The 21,144-nt window shown below is 32.4% G+C and overlaps 1 protein-coding gene and 1 long non-coding RNA gene across 2 annotated transcripts; one reads left to right on the top strand and one right to left on the bottom strand.

Annotated features, from left to right (window-relative positions):
- The first annotated feature begins 1,437 nt into the window (after nucleotides 1-1,437).
- Nucleotides 1,438-4,625, top strand: LOC104108199 (uncharacterized). Its single transcript, XR_688963.4, has 3 exons — nucleotides 1,438-2,029; nucleotides 2,843-2,905; nucleotides 2,987-4,625. It is a non-coding gene; the product is annotated as an uncharacterized lncRNA (long non-coding RNA).
- A 5,909-nt stretch (nucleotides 4,626-10,534) lies between these two features.
- On the bottom strand, nucleotides 10,535-12,872 carry LOC104108198 (9-cis-epoxycarotenoid dioxygenase NCED1, chloroplastic). Its single transcript, XM_009617181.4, has one exon. The coding sequence runs from the start codon at nucleotides 12,726-12,728 to the stop codon at nucleotides 10,887-10,889; it is 1,842 nt and encodes a 613-aa protein (XP_009615476.1). The 5' UTR covers nucleotides 12,729-12,872; the 3' UTR covers nucleotides 10,535-10,886.
- Nucleotides 12,873-21,144: the final 8,272 nt, after the last annotated feature.

A 21,144-nucleotide genomic window follows, 5' to 3' on the forward strand; every position in this document is an offset into this window, starting at 1 on the left:
CTTCTCAACGTCCCCTCAAGGACACTGCACTTCTCAATGACTCTCACCAGCTCGTCATCCTTCTCCTTCAATTAATCGCGAAGTGTCTGCAAATTGTCGCTCTCACCAAACCGCTTGCGAAACTATCAGTTGTTGCCGCGGTACTTAAAATATTTGCGTTACAACCTCGCAAATATTGCCTTACATATCTCCTCCCTTCGGACGATTTCAATCTCCAACATCATGGTCTGCATTCATAAAAAGAAAGAAAATCACTAAGATACAAACATTATCTTTTCATCAAGATTATTGTTCATATTATTCCATACTTTTCCATCAGATCCGAGAATAATTCGAACATTCTACGATTTGTCTGTCACTCGTCATTGTCGGGAAAGACAATCATCTAGTTCATCTTTTATTGGGTGAATCACTTCTCCTATTTACTTAAATGTCATTTACTGTTATTTATTACTATTTATTGATACATTATTGCTTATACTTTTCGGAATAGTTAATACACGTTGTTATCAATCTACCACCAGATCTGTTTAACATTAGTCACTCTTTCGAAACTCACATCTAAAAATATTATTATTAATTAGGTTTAATCTATTATCGTACAAATTCAATTATTTTAACCAAAAGTTGCATTTGTTTTGTCAAACAATAACCTAACTAATTGTAGTGTCTTATACGTAATCTGTTAGCTCATTTTACGGGAATTTCCAGAAGTTTATGTAGTTACAAATTAAAATACGTTGACTGAGAGGAAAGAGATTTTGGTTATTAAATGAAAACCCCCATAGCTACTTTCTAAAGGAAATTATTTGCGTTAGGCGCCGCCATTATGCATGCTTTCGTTACTTTTTAAGTAGTGCTATCTTTTCTTCTTCTTTCCGAACATAGTATGTGGCAGATAAATAGAGGCTGCTTTTTGAGTTGTGGAAGAACCGTAAATTCCCCAAAGAAGAAAGAGACTTGCCCACAGTCAAGTGGAAACTAGAAAGAGACACACATGTGGCCTTGTCTTTGCCATCAATTTTTTTTTTAATTCTCGTGGTCGAATGTTCGATATCTGCCATAAAACTTGACTAAATCTAAATTTGTACCAAAAAATTTCACATTGAATGGTAAGACATTCTCTAACAAAGTCTACTTCATATTGGAAATATGAACTCAAGACCTTTGGTTAAAAATAATAGAAATACTTACGAGTCTACTACAATCCTTGTTGGTATCTTTGCTAATAATTCTTCCCATCCCAATATACACACAGTCAGAAAAAATATTTACACACTACAAAAATAACAGCATTTAGCGACAAACCATATTCCATAGCTAAATAACGACGGATTAGCGACAGATTTTATTGTTTGTCGCCAAATAAGCTACAAAAGAATTAGTATCAAATATAGCGGTGGATTAGCGACAAAAATTTACACCTGTCGCTAAAAATGGGCGCCTTTATTTACCTACAAAATTAGCAACGAAAGTGGGGCGACAAAAATTATTAAAATATAGCGACGGATTTAACGACAAAAAACTTTGTCGCTGCCTTTATTTTACTTTATCAAAACATTCCAAATTTAATTGCGACGGAAATTCCGTCGCAAGATTCGTAAAAACAATTTTGCCCAAGTTATTATTAGCGACAGAATTATTTTCGTAGCGATTTCCGTCGTTGTGTCTTTTTAAAATTAAAGTTTATCTAGGGCACAAATCTGCTTACAGACTCACATTCTCTCTCTCTATCAAACTCGCCCACTTTCTATCATCTTCAATAATGTGAGATTCTTGCTTCCAATACAACAAATTGGGCGTGAATCTAAGGCTCATATACAATGGGAACATAGATATCCAATGGAGAATAGAAGAAATTTCGAAATTGGGCAAAAGTTTTTGCTTTATAACTTCTGAAATTGCCGAGAAATTCAAATTAACATGCATTCCTGATAACTTTTTCTAATTTCGCTGGCTCATAGCTATTCCGTTTTGTTTTAACACGCCATCAAATGGGTTTGACTAATTTCTTCAAATGAGTCTTTTGGTGAGTTCAAGATTACTTTTTTCCAATGTCTTTTGATTTTATATACACTTTTTAGTTCTACCACTTGTACAGAATTTGATAGCTGCTTTGAATACTGCTTTAACCTTCTGGATCTAGTATTCTCTTTGCTAATCTTTTGATTTGGACGATTACATAGTAGACCCCAACTATTTTAGGATTAAGTTGTAGTTGTTGTATGGATGTGTTGGAATACTTTTTGGTTCTAGCAATTTTGTTGAATTTGACAGCAGCTTATTTATTTTTAACGATGCTTTTTTTTTATAAGGTAATAATGCCGCTTTAATCTTCTAGATCTGGTATTTTGTTTGTTAATTTAGATCTTAGTTCAATTCTAAGTTAGATTTAGGCTATGTGATATATAGCAGGTAAATTTATACTTCCTCCTATTTTCTTGATTTGGCTCCACCGGTCCTGTAAGTTTGCTTCAATTTTATATTTTTCAGTTGTTATGATATTAACAAAATTAATCCGTAAATTAATTAACTATGTCAATCCTCTATTTGTTTTTTTAATTTCTGAGTATGCTCATAGTATAGAGTGTTAAAAGGTGCTATATATTATCGCGTTATTATTTGAGCTTCTATTTATGGCTTATGTTTAGTTATTTTTTGTTATAATCTTTTATTGTTCTGATTATTTTAGATTAAATTGATATGCTTTTCATGCTTCAATGGCTTGTTGATACACAGTTATTCTAGTCTCTTTCAAGTTAGATATTGTATCTGAAATTATTATGCTTTATCTCATAAACATGATGAGATTGAATGCAACTTTTTTGAAATATTCCTTTAGGATTTTTCAGTGGAAGTGAAAGACGGATTCACACTTTGAAGTTCTTTGTTAGCTATCTCGACGGTATTTCTACAATAAGTACTATTATTAAATGATGGTTAAAATTCATAAATAAATATATTGTTGTTCTGTCTCACTTTTCAGGCCATTACTTCATCTCGTGTGAAGAAAGGCGAGTTCCTTTTAGTTGATGTAAACACTCAGCTGAAGAACAAAAACTTCACAACTGATTGTTTCCTGAAGAAATGCGAGTTCCTTACCGTTTATTTCTCTTTGCTCTTATTCAGATTGTTTCATGTTCTGTTATAGTGATGTTCATGTCTGAAAGCTATGTCCTTTCCTTTTAAAATTAAACAGGAGGAAACTTTAGGACTCAAGTTTTTACTATGCTTCAAGATTATATGCAATTTTTTAAATTAAGAGAAGGGGACATGTAGCCATAAACTACTTGTAATAATATCTAGCAGATTGACTTTGCATAGAAAGAAAGTGATTGAATCTATTGTTTGCTAATATTAGATGAATAATACAATTATATATGCATTGTATCATATCCTTCTTTATTTTTATACTAGTCTCTACGAATATGCGTTGCACGTTATTCCCTATCAATCATCACAAAAGAAAAATGTTAGGTAATATTACTGTAATTACATTATATTTGTTTTATGAGGTACAAGGATGTTATTAGATACTAATTTTCAATAATGAGGTAAAATAATATTATTGAAAAAAAAAAAATTATCCCTAATTTTATAGTAACACAAACTTTTCAATAGTGAGTAATACCTACTCCTTACAAAACATTAAGTGTGGAGAGTCTTTAATTTACATGGAAGTTCAAGAAACAAATTAAAATATTCTTTCTAGGTGCTTCCTTAAACTAACAAGATTTTGAAGGTGGGAACTTGTTTAGTGTTTAGTTTCTCTGTTCTACTTAAGTTGCTTCATTTTCTCTATGTTATTTTTCAATATCATTTTTTTACAAACGTCTTTTTGCCAATCTTTTGAATTGAATACACATGATAATGATATAAAATCTTTTATTGGTGAGAAATCCCGAATTGTACATGTAAGTCAACTTTTTAAATAATTTTATTGACTTTACTTTTATATCTTTTTTTATTTTGTAAATTGAATACTCAATAATCTTTAATGTTTTAATTTCACTAATTATTAACTCTTCTACAGAAAAAATATCAGAAAATATTACAACAACAAATACAGAGTCAATCTGATATTGACCAGTGTAAATTATATTACGAAGTTGCGGGAGGAGAAAAGAAACGAAGAGTATATGATCTTGGATCTCAAGCAAAATGCTACTACGGGCCGAATCTTCATGACTCTTTTGGATCTGATGAAACATCCTCAACAACACCTTCAAATGCTCAATCAACACCGATAGGAAATATGGATGAGTTAGTGACACGGATGATTCATGTACTGACAGATCATATAGTTCGTGTAATCGTTGAGCGGGTATGCGAATTAGTTTCTTTACCATCGCATCAGCCAAATATTGATCTTACCAACCACCCATCAGATGTGGCACCTACAGTTCCTACTTCTTCTGTTGCTGCTAACATAAATGAGGTTCATGCATTGGGTTCTGACGATGACCATGACTCTCTGGCCTCGCATAGTTAGCCTATTTTGTTTAGACTTTATTGTTGGTTCTTGTGGATGCTTTGTACTTAACGATACAATTATATGCATTATGCTATATATTTTGGACCTTGTTGAATGTTAATTTATATTAATATCAGTCACTTTTAATTAAGTGTATTTAATAGCATTTATGCAATATGCTTGAACAAGGTATATTTAAAATAATAAATAAATAAAAAATCTAAAAAAATAGCGACAAATATTTTTCGTAGCTAAAATTAACGCATTAAATTAAATATTGCGACGGATTGGCGACAAAAGATTTTTATCGCTGAAACCAGGAAGAACTAGTGACAGATTCTATCGTTGCTAATAAGAATAAACGACGAATTTTGTTATGAATTGTAGCGACAAAATTAGTCAAAATAGTGATGTAACCAAGCAAAATAACGACAGATTTTTCGGTCGCTAAACGTTGCTACAGATATATTGTGTCGCTAATCCGTCGCTAGATCTGCGACGATTTGTGTATTTTTCGTCGCTATGAGCTTAGCTACGAGCATTTTAGAGACCAACTTGAATTTGTCGCTAATTCGTCGCTAAACTGTGTTAGCGACGGAAATAACATGTATAGCAACGGAATACGTCCGTCGCTAAACATTTTTTTTTTTGTAGTGACACTATCAGGTCACTTCAAAAATATTTATAAAATTAAGTAAACCTAGTGGAAGACAAATAGCCTTTTACAATAGATTAAGTTATAATAATAGTGTAAATATCTTAATTTGTTTACATCTCATGTGTGGCTATTGCACTCTAAGAAGGTCACACATTAGCCATTGCGCCCCCGAAAGGATAGCGACCGTGAATTTTCCTAAAAATTTTCCAAAAGAAAATAAATAGTGCAAATACCTTTATATTGTCGGTGAATAAAATTAAATCCGTATTTGAGCTCATTAATAAAATTTTCTTGTCCATGAGCTATTTAATCACGAAAAGAAGTGCTAGTCCTTATTCTCTTTTCTTAATTTTCTTTTGCCCAAATCTAGCATGAATGAGAATTCCATAATCGTGGTGATAAGTTACTGTCAGAATTTCTAAAGAACGGTATTCGTAAATTCTGCACTTATATTCTTTTTGAATATACACTCAAATAACTCTTCATTTCAACCTTTTTCTCGATCAAAACTACGGTGAAAGGGACGCTCTCGTTTTAATCGCTCTAGCGCATATGTTGAATAGTTATTTATGCGTTCATCTATCTTTCACGAGCAGTCGTGTAGTTTTCTGAGAGAATGACCCTTAAAATTATGCTATTAATTTAAATTTTTTAAAGTTATACGAGTAAAATGCCCTCTTAATTTTCACATATATCTTTCGTTTTCATGAAGAATTCCTTCATGAATCTTCTTGGTTTGTAAATCCGCGTGACTAATGTGAAAAAAAAATTAAACACATGAAGTACTCAAGAAGATATGTTTGTGGTTATAAGGAAAAAGCATTTCATTGTCAATGGTATTATCATGTCGAAACAAATTAAAGGAGATGTGCTAGTAGTGGACGAAGTATACAAATGACTATTAAATTCATAGACATAGTCATAATTCGAAGCTTAATTGTATATTTGTGATAATCATTTTAAGTTATTGAGTTATATGTTAATAATTTATATATATTTAATAAATTTTTTAAAATAAATATTAAATTTTGATCGAAATTGTTGAGTTCAAATAAATCCGTAATTCACTCTCTAGCTCCGCACTTAATTGAATTCAAGATTGTTTTTGTGAGCAAGTGGACGAAGTTGCATGAAGCTTACAAAACAAATTAAAGCTGCTGCTATTTGAAACCTAGCTAGCACACAAAATTGTACTCATATATACTATTGTTTGAAAGGACAGTACTTAAAGTATTTTGTTGCAGCCGTCCCAGTAACTTTCGAACGTTTTCCAAAGTTGATAGAAAGTGTATTATTGAGGGAAAATGCTTACTTTCTACAACACAACACTACGCGTGTCTTTTGGTTTCTAATTTTTTGATGTTTTGTTGTCTTAAATATTTTAAAAAATATTTTTTTTATGAATTTATTTTTTTTAATTGGAAAAAAATATTTTCCCTATCAAAAGAAGGAAAAATATTTTCCCTATTCCCCATCCTCACCGACCCATCCCCAAACCACCCCTACCTCCACCATACCAAACCCATCCCAACCGCGCCCACCATCCACCCTAAATAGAACTATTATTAAGAGTACCCTTTTTTATGTCGTAGATAGAATATTTTGTTTTATTTCAACAAAATGAGTATATTCTTTTCTTGATGTAATAAAAGTATTTTCTTTAATTTCAACAAAACCAGTACTTTCTTTTCATGATGTATAAAAAATATTTTCTTTCATTTCAACAAACTAAGTATTTTCTTTTATGAAATAGAAAAAAAGTATTTTTTCCAACAGAATGAGTACTTTCTTTTCATGATGTAGAAAAAATATTTTCTTTCATTTCAACAAATTGAGTATTTTTAATTCATGATCTAGAAAGTATTTTCTTTCATTTAAATAAACTAAGTATTTTCTTTTCCTGAAATAGAAAAAAAAAATTCCAACAAAATAAATATATTTTTTTACATGATGTAGAAAAAGTATTTTCTTTTATTTTTTTTCCTCATGATGTAGAAAAAGTATTTTCTTTCATTAAACAGAATGAGTAATTTCTTTTCATGTTGTAGAAATGTACTTTCTTTTTCAACAAAATAAAGTATTCCTTTTAAGTTATGAGGCTCGAATTTTAATGTTGTTTTTGTGTGAAAAAGTAAAGTAACACATTTGTTCCTTTGGGTATGTGTGAATTTTGAAACGAATAATTAAATTATTAAAGAAAATAGAATCGGGGAGGGGGGAGTATAGGAAACATGGGAATTTTGGGGAATGTGGATTGAGGAGAGTAGCATAAAAGTTTTTTTTTCCTAAAATTATTTTATACTCTCTAACCAAACACTAGAAAATATTTTCCGGAAAAAGTTTTTAACTAACCTACCAAATAAGAGAAAATAAGTGATAAAATCACTCATTTTTCAGAAAAATATTTTCTAGGATTCTTCATACCAAATACAGCCTAGGTGTTAATTTATCATGGTTAGGTAATAAACTTGAAGAAAGAATATGTAGTTATCTATGATTAAGTGATGACAATGTTAATGTATGTAAAGACGCATGACATATATTCATCAGATTAGCGTAAACGTCTTGCACGTGTGAGGTTTTTCATGTAATTGCAATAAAGTTCCAAAGAGTTTAAAAGGTTTTTCAAATAATATCCTAAGCCGACTCGTCCATATTTTTCATCTATTTTTTTAAATAGTCGAGCCTTGGTATAACTATTTAAGTTGTTGTCACCTGAACGAGAGGTCAAGGGTTCGAGTCGTGGAAACAGCCTCTTGCAAAAATGCTAGGTTGCATACAATATACCCCTGTGAATCTGGCCTTTCTCCGGAGCTCGCGCATAGCGGAAACTTAGTGCACCGGCTGCCCTTATTTTTTTCAAATAGTCCTAATTTGAGTATTACGATGAAATACAATATGTTTAGCAAAATGAATATGGCGGACTTAAATATAGCCAATCCTAATTAATTTTTGATTAAGACATAAGTGTTGATGTTGCTGCTGATTAATATGATAATTTTCTTCTGAAAGGTGCTTTTATCACTCCTCCTATAAAGTTTCATTAGCCATCATTTTCAAAATACACTTGTTTGGAATGTATTAAAATGATATTTCCAATAAGATTTCTTCTATTTTGTTTCTTTATTTTATTTTTCTCTGCCGTATAAGACAGCCCTGTTTCTTTTTCCTCATTCATTTTCTTCTCTTTTTTTCCCCTCCCCTTTTCCCCCAAAACATGCTCGATAATTTTATATTTATACCGTCCTTTTCCAAGGTGCACCTAATATGCGATATTTCACATTTTTATACCTCATGATCCGTACCCATACTCAAAACTTTAATTAAGTGTTAAATCGTCAAATAAAGTTAGTTATTGGTGCTGTTGATGATCTACGAGGACCAAACAAATGACAATTTATATTTTATCTTTCTACCGTAAATTACTCAATCAAAGCGTGATATGAACAATTAAAATCTAATTAATTGAGTCCTCTTTTGGAAGATAATGGTCAAGGATTGGTACCTAACATCTTTAAATTTAGTTCACCTTTCTTCTTCAACATTTATCTCAGTGGTCCTTTTTTTTTCTAAAAAGAAATCAGGGGTCAATTTTTTATAAATTCTTGAATAAGAACACCCATGTATTACTCCTTGTCATGTTCAATATTGCTAAAACTATAATAGCAGTTAGTTACTAATATAGTTATATAGCCACACGAAATGATATGAAAATGGAAGAATAAAATGTGAAACATAGACTACAATATATAGGATATGGTTGGAGGCAGAATTTTTATAACTAAAAGTTATTGACTAACTAACCAATTAAGTGATCAACCTTAGATTATTGCATAAAAAGCTCATACAATTTCCCTTAACCAATGATAGCAGCTCACGCATACCATTTCATCATTGCTGCTGTCTAAATTATCTATCCTACTTCAACATGATTGGTCATTATAGTAAACTATTGATTCCAAGTGATCTTCTCGTTCATTTTCAAAATAAAAAAACTTGTAATTCTTCTTCATGTTAATTATAATCACATTGATTGCGTATAAGTATTCTCTAATGGGCATGTCTCATATTAAATCAAGAAAAGAAAGTTATTTAATATCTTGGTCTTTTTGTAGGATATGTTAAAGTTTACAAGAGTCCCCCAAACTATCTCAAACTCTCAATATTCTAGGGATTAAAGCAATATATATAATTACAATCAAGAGTGTGATGAGATGAATGTGTTGTCTTCACTTTTAGTTAAAAGTTTTAATTTTCGGAGGAAAACTTATGGACAACTATTGTGTATCAATTAAAAATTTCCTCCTCAGCCGGAGGGGGAACCGACTTAGGGGAGGAAATTCACCCCAAACCGGATTTTGTTTGCTATGCTCTTCTATATTAAGTTGTTCTAGACAAAAAGATGAGCCCCTTGTCCTCACGTCCACTCTTAAGGATCTCCCATCCACGAGTCCTAAAAAAGATACCGATTAGAAACGAAATAGTATGATACATTATCATTTAGTGAACCAACATATTAAGTATATTCAAATTAATCGTGTTAGTGAGTTTCGAAAATGGATGCATAAAGAAAAGAAATGCAGACTAGTCCCAAAAGGTGTACTGTGATGTTGCAGCATTTGATTGGCTAGCTAAGGATACCAAAAATATTTGCAAGTCCACTAATCAGAGAGTGCCACAAATCCAACTTGTTAAATTGCATGAAATTAGGAAGATTAAGACATTTGTGTCTTTCGCTATTTCGATCATTTCGGGACAACTGATTAGCTTCCAATTTTCTGCAGACTTTTTATCTCAGTGATTGATGCAATAAACTTTCTTTATCTTTCTTTTTCCTTTCACTTCAGCTGTGGCTTCCTGGAAAAATAGACTTCCTTGTCGGCATATAACGTAAGGACCAATTGTCACCTTTTTCACGGAGTTGTAGTACTTTTCACCTCATATATGCAATAAAATTGACTGATTTAATAGTTTATAATAATATTAGTACATACTGATCAAAGAAAAATATTTTCATGTTTCATTTTTTTCCCTTTCTCTATACCCAGAAAAAGTAAGGTAAAACGTGAAGAATTGACTAATTTGGTTGGAAGACTTGGGATCGATTCCATCACCAGCGGCCTTCTTTTTCCTGCGTGGTTTGCGAGTTATTGCACAATAAGCAGGTTACTCAGTGCACACCTGAAGGATTGCGACGGCAAATTTCCTTGGAAATTGTCCAAAAAAAACAATTAGTGTAATTTGACTAATAAAAATTTTCAAACTAGTGATTTTACAAACATGGTATGAGATTTAGTTTAATTTTTAAACATAAAAGCCATTCTTTTTAAAATAAATTAATAAAAAATATCATCTCATAAAATAAAACAGAGTATGTATAAAAAGCAGAAAGGTAGAGAAAGTGAGAAAATGTGAGAAATAGTATAGGCCACCATTCATATACAAGGAACAGAGAGGTACAGGAACATTGTATAGTTTCCTATAATGTATATACTCCCTCACATGCACATAAAAATGTGAAAGAATAAGCAGAAAAACCAGCTGAGCTCCAATTTCTAACTACATCCAAGCTACAAGCTGGTCTCTGAAAACCTCTCACAATTTTAAGAAAAGGTAAAAAAAATGAAAAAACTATAAGAACCCCATTAAAGAGGAAATTCCGGGGACGTATCATCTAAACCATCCCTCTGGTAAATCTCCTCTGTAATAGTCCAAATTTACCACAACTTCAACTCTTAATTTCACCATCCCAAATTATGCCTGATTTGCCATGTCTTTGGCATTTATGAACGTACCATGAAAACCATATGGCACTCTTGTTGGAAGTTTAACTGTGGCCTCTAATTTCATGGTCATTGCATTCACAATTTGTAGCTCTGATTTCCATTCTTTCTCATTGTGCACAAAAGCAAGAATATAACCATCATCTTCGGCTTTGCTGTTAGGGTCTCTTGGTAAAAACAGAGGCTCCCCACCAAACTTGTTATCTCCATAAATAAACTTTTCTACTTCACCAGTAAAAAGGTCTACTTTTGCAAAGCCAGAAACTTTTGGCCATGGTTCTGCAATGGCCAAATATGCAAACCTTGTTTTCCTTCCAAGTTTGTTCCTGTTCACCATTCCTGCTTCTAAATTCACCTGATCTTCTTCCTTCTGAATAATTGCTCTTCTTGTTGATTTTCCAGTTTTCAAATTAAGCCGAATTTCTGATAAAACACTCTTTAATCCCTCATCACATTCATTGAAAATCGAGTCGGGTGGTGTCATACATGAACCAATCACCACAATTTCATCAGTTTCCGGCTCTTCCCAAGCATTCCATAAATGGAAACAAAAACAATCAGGTACTTCTACCCACTTCAAACCTTCACCATCTTTTGCATATTTGTCCAAAACACCAAATCTTGAAACTTTATTCTTATCGTAAACCACAGGCGACCCGCCCCGGATCATTTCAGACATCTTAAACACCACTTGCTGATCAGGAATAATAACAAACTTCTCAGTAATAGCAAAATCATGCATCATTGTTGGATCTTCAACTGGGATTTCAACATCATTGGATTTCTCCCCATTTTTCGAAAACCTGAAATACTTAAGGTACGGTTTTTGAATCACATCGTAGCTCAAAGCAAATAACTCCCCTGAAACAGGGTCGAGTTTTGGGTGAGCTATCATTGTGGATTTCAACTGACCATCAAAATCGAATCTTCCGACAGTTTTAAGGTCACCAGTTGGTGTTACACGTACATGGTACGGTAAATCATCCTCGGACATAGCAAGCAAACGGTTGTTGAAATAAACTAAACCAGCGTTTGCAACTCCAGTTCCTCTACTGTGATCAACAAGTCCAAACAGTCCACGTGCATAGAAAAGCATGAGCCTTGCAATTCCCGAGTGGCCATGTAATTCACCAATGGCTTTAGGAAAAACAGGACGACCCAAAGCTTTTTCTTGAACGAGCCGTTCAGTTTCAGTGAAACGACAAGCGTAACTTGCGGAGCCATTTTTGAATTGGACGGCGTGAACCATGCCGTCACCGTCAAAGAAATGGTGTCCGGCGGTTGGTTCGAAAAGCGGGTTAGCGCCGTTACGAACGTAAACGCCTTGAACACATTTGGGTATTTTTCCGGTGACCGGAAGGGAGTGAGAGACGGGATTTTCCGGTACCGGAGCGAAATTCCCGGAAATTTGGACACGTGGGTCGGCTGTTTTTGGTAAAGGGTGTTCGAGTTCGTGTTTTGTTAAGACACTTTCCACGGCATCTAAAGCCATTGCTGCTGCTTTTTGGACTAAATTCCATTGAGGACTTGTTGTAGAAGAAGAAGAATTAGTACTTTCTTGTTTTGGATATGAAATTGTGGTTGGTTTTGAAGTGGGAATAGTAGTAGTTTTGGGTGTTTGATAATTTGGAGATTGTTTTGGAAAATGGAGAATTGGAGGAGCTTGGAGTGAGGAATTAATACTAGGAAGTTGTCTGTTAGGCTGTTTTTTAACTAGTGAAATGGAGTTTGAAGAATAAGCCAAGTCTCTTGAAGATGGCATTGATAACTTGGGCTTAATCCATGTATTTGAAGCAGGAGTTGTAGATGCCATAGTTACCTATTTTTGATGTTTGTATTTGAGTGCTTTTGGGTGTGTTATTGTGAAGGAAAATGTGAGAGTTTTGGAGAGAAAAGAGGTGGGAAATGAGAGTTTTTTTTAAGGTGAGTTGGTTAAGTTGTGGGGGGAGAGAGAAGAGGGAGAATTGTATATATAGAGTAGGGGAAAGTGTGGGATGGGGTCCACCTTCTAACATGTAGGAGAAGACCACGTGTTGGATATGTGAAAATTGCATATTTGGACGCTTAATTGTCTTTACTACTAACACTAATAATACTAACAAATGAGATGATCCGTTGGACAAGTAAGCCTTGCTCCATTGATTAAAAGTACCTCCACGGGTCGAATCACGCTGGATGAGAAATTTGAAAACACTATAAATTTTTTTTAATTTGGGAGCGGTTTAAAAAAAAAATGGCCCATTAAGGGTAGGGGTGTCAATGGTTCGGTTCAGCCAGTTATTTTATAAATTTTGTATCATACCAATTTTTTGATTATTCTATTATGTATAATTAAAATTAGACTCTTCGAAACCGTCTCAATCATATCGGTTACTCTTCGGTATCGGTACGGTTCGATTAATTTTTGGTATCTTTTTTAATGTCATATAAAAGTCACTATTAGAAGTAGAATGCAATAAAACACGTACTTGTATAGGATTTAACCAAACTCTCTAAATATTTTTACTATTTAAAGAGTGATAAATTAAGAAAACATGAAAGATGACCGGATAATAGATCCATCAACTATTCTACAACAGCGTAAAAGAAATTAAGCAAATATATATCATACGAGTGGAAAGATATTAACCAAGTTGAGATTCAAGAAATAAAGTCTATAGAAGATTAATATTCAAAAAGATAAATCTAAATCATATGAAAGGAAACATATTCTAACATATTGTAGTTTACTACTCATAATTGCTAGAATAACTTGTATCTTGCTAGTGAATATGATGGAAATAATTTAGTTTCAATAGGAGTAGCATAATATGTTTGGATATTAGGATTTTGAGTTTAATTACTTGTGGCTTGTAACTATTTTCATAATTCCAACGTCCAAGGAAAAATTTAATATTTTATTATTTTTAAACTTAATGTATAGATATACATGTAAATTTATTCGGTAAGGTTCGGTAATTTTTCGATTTATTTTTGTAAAATAAAAATTCTACCCTAATTATCGGTACGGTTATAGATTTATGTAAAAACCTGCGTTTTTATTAAAACAAACGTACGATTTTATTATTAAAAAAAAACCTAAAATCGGTTCGGTTCGATATGAATCGATCGATTTAGTCGGTTTTTAAATATCCATTGACACCCCTAATTGAGGGTCCCCTACATTGTTTCTACATCATTATTAGTATGCTTTTATATAGTAAACTTTTGCCACTATTTTCCTTCTTTCGTAATTAATAAGAAATCAGAAACATATACGCAAGACTTTTTGGAAGAAATATTAGTTTATCAAATTATATTTCTATTTGTATTTGAGTATGGAGTTATAGACGTTCTAAGGCTTTTTAAGCATCACTAATCTACTATACTTACATGCACCTATTGTTCTAAAAGAAATATAAATAGTAAATACTTTTTGCCAACCAATATAGGATGGATGACTCTCGTTATAAAAGGTCTTTACGCTGTTACTGATATTTAGCTAACACATGTCAAGATATCACAATTTGAATTTTTAATATAGTAATAGTTTTTTTCTTTTACAATTTATAATACTATAGTTCGAAATATAAACCATTGATCGCCGAATTTTCTTTGACACATACATGCTGCTCATACGCCATTTTTTAAAAAGTTTTCCTGATGTATGATTTTCAGAATTTTTTTGATCTTATTTGGGTTGTCTTTTAATTAAATAAAAGAGTTAATTGTCATTAAAATCATAAGTTGACCCGACGAATTTTCTTGTTTTCCACCTCCCAAGTAACAGTATCCTCATTACCAACGGCCTCAACCTCAACAAATAAGAGAGCTCTTTGTTTTAAGTTCTTTTAAATGGCAATTAGCTAACATTCAACAAAATCTTAGTGATTGTTAAGGAGTGAAGGAAAAATTTGTAGTTTAATGTAATGGTAATAGACAACCTCAGAGAAGGTTTAAGGGGAGAATGACACAAATAGAATACTTTTATGTCACTGTTGATTTTTTACCCCGGTTAAAAAAGTTCCAAAAATAATCCGGCTCGATGGCATAATTTTAAAATATGTTGTCAGAATTTTGAAGCATACTGCCAGAATTCTAACGCATATTGCCTGAATTTTGAAGCACGCTATAAGAATTAACGAAATTTAAAATTCGGACGGGAGCTATTTTACTAAAAATATTTCTTAATGGCATCAAAATATAAATGGTAATTCTAAAAAAAGCCCCTTAAACGTAATTTCTTGAGATATAAGGTCCTCTCAAAAGGGGAAGAAGAATCTGCATCGAACATGTTAAGTGTCGTATTTAGTTTATGCAAGCAGCAAGTAAATCTGTATATCTAATCCTTAGTTATAAGATAGAAAAACTGCAAAAGGTACAAGTCTTTTCAAATGAGTCAAAAGTTTATTGTTAAAGAGTGAAAAGAAATTTAACACCGAAAGACAAAATAAAGAAAAGTAGAAGAAAGAAAGACAAAGTCATCAAAAAAAGAAAGCTTGAAAATGGAAAAAGTATAAACATTTAATGTGAAAAGAAAGCTTGAAAATGGAAAAAGTACTAAGGTAGTTAAGTTTGATGTAAATTTAAATTAAAGAGCTATCTTCTGTTCAAATTTTCTTTTAGAAATTTAGCAAAAAATAATATTTACTGGTGTTTTTATGAAAGAACTAGACAATTTAACTATAAAAATCACAAATTAAGTAAAAACATAACCTATTCATATTAAAATGATAAAAATTGAGAGACAAAATATATGAATTTTGTTTTGAGTATTTATTTGGTATAAATATCGAGCGTAAATATACATACGAAAGGGTTTGATTGTTTCAAGTTAGACCAAGTTTCGTAAATGGACCAAGCAAGTAACTTTCGGTTAAAGTGAAGGGTGTGTTTTGGGTGCGTTAATTGGTCCATTCCACTCGGCTAAAAACCCGCGTTCGACCCAATTAACAAGGGTCACCTCCTTAACACGTGTCGGTTTAATTTCTCCACTTAATCTAAATCTCTGTCACATCATTATGTCCCACACGTTTGTGTCCCATCCAATTAGCCCCCATCATTTTTATTTTTTTTCCATTCAATTATTATCTTTTAGTGTTGTGGACTCTCACATTCACCCAATAACCATGTTTTTCATCCATTATTAAGAGTATAAATACATGTTACAATCTTCACCCTTTTGAATGAAAATGTCTACATTTTACTATTAACAGAAATAAAGGCAAGAGAGATCATTTTTATTGTTATCATTCTTAATCCTTTTATAAATGAATGATGTAAGCTTTTGTATATATAAAAAAAGTACTTCACTTCAAGTGTTGAGGATAATTTATGTCCATGTAAATGCTTGACATCATGCAGGAGATGGATATCTTGAAAATACTTTTTCACTAATATATAGTCAAGTGGCAAGTTGAGCAAGTTAATAAAGCTTTTAAGTTAGAAACTTATCAAAAGTCAATATGAGGTAAGCTCATGCATTTGAGTAGTTGGTTTAAAGATGTGCGATATACAAACATGATTAATAAGGACTGTATTTCGGACGATATTCAAGAAATTAAATATTCTATGAGAATACGATTAAAAGAAATACGTATATATATACACACGGTAAATATTTATGCTTTATTACTCGTATATATGTTGTATCTTTGAGAGTTAAGTTACTTCGTTTGCAATTTCTTTCCCTCCTCCCCGAAAAAAAAATTCAGAAGAAGGATCATGAGTAGAAGAGTAGAAGCTGCAAGATCCAAAAAAACGAGTGAAGTTCACTACATTATTAAAGTTTGCTACACACTAACAAAATAAATAAAGAAAAGAAAATAATATCTTGAGAAAAAGGTGAAATGAAAATGGATGAAGGTGCATGGTGATTAATGGAGATGGTGGTCTTAAGGTTATCTTCTTAATAGTTAATTAAGTCTCTTATCCTTCTATATATATATATATATATATATATATATATATATATATATATATATATATATATATATAAATGTCACTCATTTGTCACCCTTGGTGTAGGAATTTTCTAGTTTACACCTGAAAATGTTCCATTAGTACATAGAGCGTTTGATAATTAATTAGAGCTGGCTATCCAATAGAATTGAGATGAATTCCACGAAGTGGTTCATAAAAATAATTAAATTAATGCCCATGAGAGGAATAGAATTGAATCACACAGTGGACCAAATTGCACTCACATCTACCCTTTAGGCTCAACACATTAATAATTTAAAACTCTAACTATGGAAATAAATTCTCCCCTCGTGAAACAACTAACCTGCATTAATAAAACCGATTTGCTCTTGCAGAAAAATCGAGTCTGAAATCTCTACCTAAAATGTACAATAGACAGAATATTTTGATGGTATGATATCCTATGAAAAAATAAAAATAACCAAAAGTTGACGAAAAAAAAAAGAAGAGAAAAGAAACTACTAATCACTTCTCGAAGGATGCAAGTGATGGTTAGGTCCAATAATATTTAAATTGTTACTACGCATATACGTTATCTTTGTATTAAGATTTGCCTCTTAAACAAAAGTATTAGGGGAAAACTTTATACTATAAACAATTATTATGGCCGCAATCAATTTCTTTTTAATTATTTAATTGGATTGCAGTTGAAGATTCCTTTTTCTTTGATATCCAGGCATTGGACATAGACTTAAAACTTGAAGAGATCACTGTTTTACCGTTAAAAAGAGTATTCAGTTGATTTCAAATAATAGGCTAACAGCCATATCTTTTTGGGTATTTAATAAATGATTTATGCGATTGACAGGTATTAGTCCTCTACTTGTCATGAATGACTCCAACAAACAAACAAAAAGTAGGCGTATGATATAAATAAAAATATTTAAAGTAGCAACCATACTAAAAGGAAAATAAATTAAACGGCTGATTTTGATAGATATGATCCTGATGACAAAATATTAAACTCTACCATTTCAAGCTATCTACGTGTTCAATTATGATAACAATGATCTTGGTAGTAAAGATTTATTTTTTAATTAAATGGATTGAAATAGTAGCACTCCTAAGTTTAGTAATCCAAGCTTACTTTCTTCATTCGTTGTTTCTTGAAGTTATTGGACCACTTTTATTCTGTTAGTGTCAAGACACAAATATGTGCCATATCGTCATCATTTTCCGTACTTAATTAAGGGATTAATTGTGACATCTACTATCATTTATAGTGATCATGAGCCTTGTATTAATTTTGCTCTCTCGTCCTTTAGGTTTTTGAAAGATGCAAATGTAGCACGGCATTAATTTACTACTTATTAATTTCATGATTAACTACTTAAGTTTTATGTACTATAGTGTAAACAAAATTATATATTAATAAATTTTAAGGTGTGATAACATGTTAGTTAACATTTTTATCATGATACCAATTAATACATGTCAAGGGATTAATTTAATCACCTATAATTACATAATAAGAAGTTACATGATTATGCAAATATTTTTTTTACACGGTTACTATAAAGAACTTAAACTCTTCCATAATTTAATGTCAAGGGACTGAAACTAATTAAATGTGCATCCTTTGGTGATAAGGAGCAGAAGTCAGAAGATCAAAAGTTTGCACATGGAATCATAGCTGCAAGGGACAAATTTTCAAGGTTCGAGGATACTCTAAGGCCATTTTCCTCTAAGCCCTAGCAACCTAATTAAAATATACTAACAAGTTTAAGTTATGTGCACTAACGTATGATATTTCAAGCGGCCTATTCACAAGATGGTGTAATGCCACTTGAATGTACGATCAAGACAGCTTTTAAAAGATGTGAAAAGCCACAGTAAGATTGCACAGATTTTGACTAGGAAGTTCAAAACCAACCAATGTAATGAAGTAAGACAGTAGCTCCTCAATTAATTTCAAAACTTGGACGATCAATTGCCAGTGACAAGATCGCAACTTGGCTTCTTAATGTAGTATCTTCCCATCCCCAGCTCCATGTTGCATAGGCATGTTCTCACATGCATATATATATATCCTCATTATCATTTACACATCTCCCTTTCCTCTTTCCTGCTAACTTTATCTATTCATCATTTAATCCTACTATTGCCTTACAATGAAAAATAAGCCCAACTTGGACCAAAAATAAATAAATAAATTCTTAATTAAGTCTCTTGTTTCTGTTTCGTTTTCCATTGATGTTAAAGTTCAATGCGTGTCTCGTTCTTAACCCTACTTTTAGAATCGTAATTTTTTCTTCCAAGTGGTGCGCACGCTCATAATCATGCAACGACAGAATGACTGTGTAAAATTTTATTGGCCATTTCACGTTCATCTTTTGAAGCTGCTAATATTGCAACTGGTCGAAAAAATATAATAGTGCTACTTGGGATTTCCTAATTATAATTTTTGCTTTGTCGTGATATTGGACAATAAGTAAAGAATACATGTGCAAAGGCAACCGACTTTACCTGAAAAAACTACCAACTGCAAGAAAAAGAACCTGAACCAATTTTTAAATTAAAAAAATACTACAAATAGAGCATTAATGCGAAGCCGCGGTTTTAATAAAAGCAAAAAGGTAGGCTACATGCTTCAAGAAATTAAAACAATAGATGCCCATTCAAAGGCCAAATTAAATCATATACATGTTCAATTGTTCATGTATTAAAGATGGTCAATGACAATAATTTTTTAGCTAGAGTTGACAACTTAACATGATAATGCTTTTATGGTAAACCAATGTGCAACAGCAAAAGCCATACTTCCAAAGAATATGACAATTCTTTCTTTCTTTCCTTTCAAACTTTATCTACACAAAAAAAGCAGTAGACTCAGAACCAGATAGTGCCTCCATTCCCCACACCTTAAAATGGCCCCATTTTAAAGAGGATTTATATAGGAAGGGCACATGGAGGGATTAAGAATCAGGGGAACTAGTAAAGGCAATTGGATATTTGAGCCAAGAATGTGGGGTCCTTTATTAATTAATTCCAGAATATAGTTGAGTAATGACAGGGGTAAGGACAAAATCACAAATAGCCCTTTTTGTCTTATAGTTAGGTCAAAAGAAAATTTGGTATTCCCAACTTTATACAATTGTACTGTGATGTTGATCGATCTATCGATGATCAATTATTCGAACTAACCTGCCTAAAGTGATGGTGCTCTTGAACAAGTTTGTGTTAATGATTTGCATTTCCACTTCAAATATCTTATAAATAGTTAAAAATAAAACAAAATGAAATTTTGTTAGATTTAGAGCGTATAATGTCACGCCCCAACGTCGGGAAGCGCGACCGGCGTTCAACCGAGCGAACCCGGTCGAGTAAACATGTTAGATACTTTCTACCCAATTAACCCATGATCAACTAAAGACGTGATTTCATTAATTATACAGTAGGAATCTCATTCATACAAATCCTAAATCGTTTCATTGGTCATTGCACATTTAAGTCTCAAAATACACATTTCTTATAGTTCGAGTGGAACAAGTGATCAAACACAACATAACTTGTTTAACATTCCCAACACCCATATACAACCCACATATTATCTACGGAGCCTCTAAAGATACAAAAGAGAGTAAAGATGGTGCCGAAAATAAGGCACCGACTATACCTCAAAAGTGACCATAATATAAGCAAAAGGTACAATACATGACCCCGCAATGAAATGGGGCTCACCGAGTCCGCTGAGAAGAGGATGCAGCACTATCTGTGATCAATATTGTCTGCTATGTAACCACCTACATCCATTTAAAGATGCAACGCCCCCGGCAAAAGGGACGTTAGTACCGTCGAATAGCACTAGTATGTATAGCTAAACACCAACTCAATAGAATGAATAATAATACAAGAGTAACAGTCAAAAATTCAATAAAAACCTTCAAATAATATTAAAACATGAATTTAAAGGTCACATAAGTTTTCAAGTCAACTTTCACGTTATTAGGTTGGGTGATCTTTAGTGCAGATATTCCACAATTTACAATGCCTCCGTATTCTAACACGGAGTCCGATCTCGACCCTATCGGCTAGGTCGTCTCATTTGAGACATCAACCATAACCACAATTTCAATTATCATTTCCAGCACAGTACCACTATGTGTGCGGCATGGCGTCCGATCACAGCCCGATCGGCTAGGCCGTCTCACCCAAGACGTTATCATTTTCAGCCAACCATCTCACATCATACTTCTTTCACATCTTTCAATTCATTGGCACTAGTGATCACGATTACAAAGTCATTCTTGGCACTTGGCCGTATTTCA

Source organism: Nicotiana tomentosiformis, chromosome 7, assembly GCF_000390325.3.
Source record: "Nicotiana tomentosiformis chromosome 7, ASM39032v3, whole genome shotgun sequence".
Classification (NCBI taxonomy): Eukaryota; Viridiplantae; Streptophyta; class Magnoliopsida; order Solanales; family Solanaceae; genus Nicotiana; species Nicotiana tomentosiformis.

Excerpts from the sequence above, each read along its gene's own strand:
- LOC104108198 (XM_009617181.4), bottom strand. The coding sequence starts at position 12,728 with ATGGCATCTACAACTCCTGCTTCAAATACATGGATTAAGCCCAAGTTA.